This window comes from Octopus bimaculoides, chromosome 3 (assembly GCF_001194135.2).
Source record: "Octopus bimaculoides isolate UCB-OBI-ISO-001 chromosome 3, ASM119413v2, whole genome shotgun sequence".
Classification (NCBI taxonomy): Eukaryota; Metazoa; Mollusca; class Cephalopoda; order Octopoda; family Octopodidae; genus Octopus; species Octopus bimaculoides.
The window spans coordinates 75,772,009-75,775,382 of NC_068983.1; the positions used below are offsets into that span (position 1 = coordinate 75,772,009).

At 38.5% G+C, this 3,374-nt stretch overlaps 1 protein-coding gene across 2 annotated transcripts in view; it reads left to right on the forward strand.

Moving 5' to 3' along the window:
- The window catches only part of LOC106880789 (protein OS-9), an 86,931-nt gene extending 84,290 nt beyond the window's left edge, over positions 1–2,641 (forward strand). For both annotated transcript variants that reach the window (XM_052966226.1, XM_052966227.1), the window contains exon 13: positions 2,289–2,641. In XM_052966226.1, the coding sequence (XP_052822186.1) occupies positions 2,289–2,417 (129 nt within the window). In that variant the 3' untranslated portion in view covers positions 2,418–2,641. The remainder of the gene's footprint in view (positions 1–2,288) is intronic.
- Positions 2,642–3,374: the final 733 nt, after the last annotated feature.

The window sequence follows — 3,374 nt, forward strand, 5'->3', positions numbered from 1 at the left end:
TATATATATATATATATATATATCATCATCATTTAATATTTGTATTTTTGTGCTGGCATTGCTTGGACAGTTTGACAGTAGCTGTCAACTTTACTGTCTGTTTTGGCATGATTTTTACAGCTGAATTCCTGATGGCAACCACTTCACACAGTGGCTTGGTTGCATTTTATATGGTACCAGCACTGGTGAGGTCTACTTTGGCATGGTTTTTACAGCTGGATGCCCTTCCAGACACCAACCACTTTACAGTGTGGACTGGATGCTTTTCATGTAGCATTAGTACTGTGACAGGGTCACCAAGTGACTTGCATGACATAGATCTTTTGAGAGAGAGGGTATTGAGGGTGTCAGGTGAAACACACACACACACACACACGTATATGTAGTTATATGTATGTGTATATATTTGTGTGCCTGTGTGTTTATATATATTTTTGTGTGTGTGTGTATATATACGTGTGTGCATATATATATATATATATATATATATATATATATACACACACACACACACGTGTGTGTACATGCTTGATATGCATAATAATAATGCTTGTTTGTCATGCTGGTTGGCTGAGTTAAGTTAGTGTTAACCTATTTACTGCAGTAAATATTGCAAATGCAGAGCAAAAATAAATTTATTGTGATAAGAAACAGCGTTAGTTTGCAATAAGTTTTACAGTGTGAGTGATAACTTTGTGCTTCTTCCAGTCCTATTCTGACTTCTTCAGTGAAACATAGCCTTCATTGTACTTGCTTAAGTTGTGATAAAAGAGTTGTTTTATGCCTGTCATTCAGAAGGGCACATTACATTATCAATAATAGAAAGGGTTTATGGTTTCTTCATTCTACAACTCTTCAGTCTCTGAACCAATGACAAAACCTGTACATGGTCACCTGATCTGTCAGAAATTACAGCCCAATCTCTTGCAAATAACACTACTATCTAAGAAAAAAGAATGAGAGCATGAATTAAATAAGTAGTAGTACGTAGATATGACTGTGTGCTCCCCAACCACATATTGTCTCAGGTTCAGTCTGACTGCGTGGCACCTTGGGGGAGCAAGTGTCTTCTACTTTAGCCCCAAGCTGAGGAATGTCTTGTGAGAGGCTTTGGTAGATGGAAACTGAAAGAAGCCTATCATTTGTATATATATATATATATATATATATATATATATATATATATATGTATATGGGGAGAAGTGTATATCCATGCAGAATATAAAAGAATTTGTTTTGGGGAGGCTGATAACAGTACAGCCAGATTGGTACCTGTGCCGGTGGCACATAAAAAGCACCATTCGAGTGTGGTCGATGCCAGTGCTGCCTGGCTGGTTCTGTGCCAGTGGCACGTAAAAAGCACCATTCAAACATGATTGTTGCCAGTGCCACCTGAGTGGCTCCCATACCAGTGGCACATAAAAAGTACCATTCAAGCGTGGTTGATGCCAGTACTGCCTGACTGGCCCTCGTGCTGGTGGCATATAAAAAGCTACCATGACACTAGCTGTAGAAACTTTGTCAGATCAGACTGGAGCTTGGTGCAGCCTTCTGGCTTGCCAGCCCTCAGTCTAACCGTCCAAGCCATGGAAAGCGGACATTAAACGAAATTGATGAAGATGATGATGTTTGAAAATGCACCTGAATGTCAGAACATAATTTTCAAATAAATCTTACAAAATTTCAAAATGACTGGGCTTTGAGATTCAGGTACATTTTCAAATCCTCAAACAATTTCTCCTGCACACACACATATTTATGTGTGTGTTCCTGTTTCCTTGCCTTGGCTTCATATAATTGTTGTAAAGAAAAGACACTGTCATGCAAGTGGTGTCCTTTGTTTCTCATCTTTCATGAAAACATGTCTGGTCATGGGGAATATTACCTTACTTAGAAACTCATGAGGGTTGGCAGCTGGAAGGGCATCCAGTTGTAGAATATCCGCATCAATGAACACTATCCAACCAATGCAAGCATGGAAAAAAATGGATATTAAATGAGGATGACATACTATGTCTAAAATAGATGAGATGGTCACCGCTGGAACTCCTTTGATTATAGGTCTGCTTAGTGAGGGCTGACTTGGGGCTATATAAGAAAAGTTACTACCGTTTCTTCTTCAATAGAATCAAATCAAATAAACTTCCAAAGTTAATGGAACTGAAATTAACAAACCATTTCCTTCTATTGAGATAGCAATTTTTAATTTTTCATTTTTGTTAAGTTATTCATTCTCTCAAGAGAATGTTGAAAAATAATTGCATGTTTTTACATATTTTCTTCTGCAGAGCGACAACCAACAACTTCTGAAAGAAAACGAAAAACAGAAACAGCTGGAAGAAAATTATTCGTTTGTGTGGAAAGACGGTAGGAAAAGGCAGCAGTCACAGAAGGAAACTCCCAAATCATCCACGTAGTTCTTCACTGGAGAGGAAAGAAATTTCAACATAGAGAAATAACTGCAACAATAAAATTAACAACCACCTCAGCAACAACAACAATGACAGCCACTGCAGCAGCAGCAGCAGCAGCAACAACAATGCCAATAACAACAACAACAACAACAACAACAACAACTGTGTCACTAGTAGTAGTAGCAGCAGCAGCAGTCACAACAATAAAAATTATTACTTAATTGCTACACCGTGTTCTCCTGCTCAACCCTTGGTCATGAAAATATATATATATATATACACACACATACAGAGAGAGAGAGAGGGGACCGACTGGGCTCTCTTTCTTTCTCTTACTTTGTCTTTTACCTGTTCTATCTCTTTCTCTCTCTCTCTCTCTCTCTCACAGACTGATTTTCTGTTACACTCAAACTCTTTTCAGAATCTGTCCAATAAATACAATCATATTATATACACACATACTCTCTTACAAACACACACACACACTCTGTCATTCCCGTATAGACATGCTTCCCTCTCCTTTGGATAGTACAGATATACATGTGTTCATGCATGCACCACTGTGCACACATGTATCCATGTTCACATGGATATGTAGACAGATATGGATGTTTTCATGCATATCTGTGCATCTGTAAGACATACATACAGTTCTTCATTTTTTTCTCTCTCTGTCACACACAACACACACGCACACACACACACAATTTCCACCTAAATTCTCTCTCAACCACATACATAATTTAATGTCTCCACGCTTACATGCAAACAGACATGACATATTTACAGACCATGTACTCTAAACGTCTTCATGCACTTTCCTGTTCTAAATTATATATTCTTCTCAGCCACTCTACACCTTTCGGTCCTCTCCCTCTCTCTCTTTCCCTCTCTCTTTCTCCCTCTCTCTCTCTCTCTCTCTCTCTCCCTCTCTCTTTCTCCCTCTCTCTCTCTCTCTCT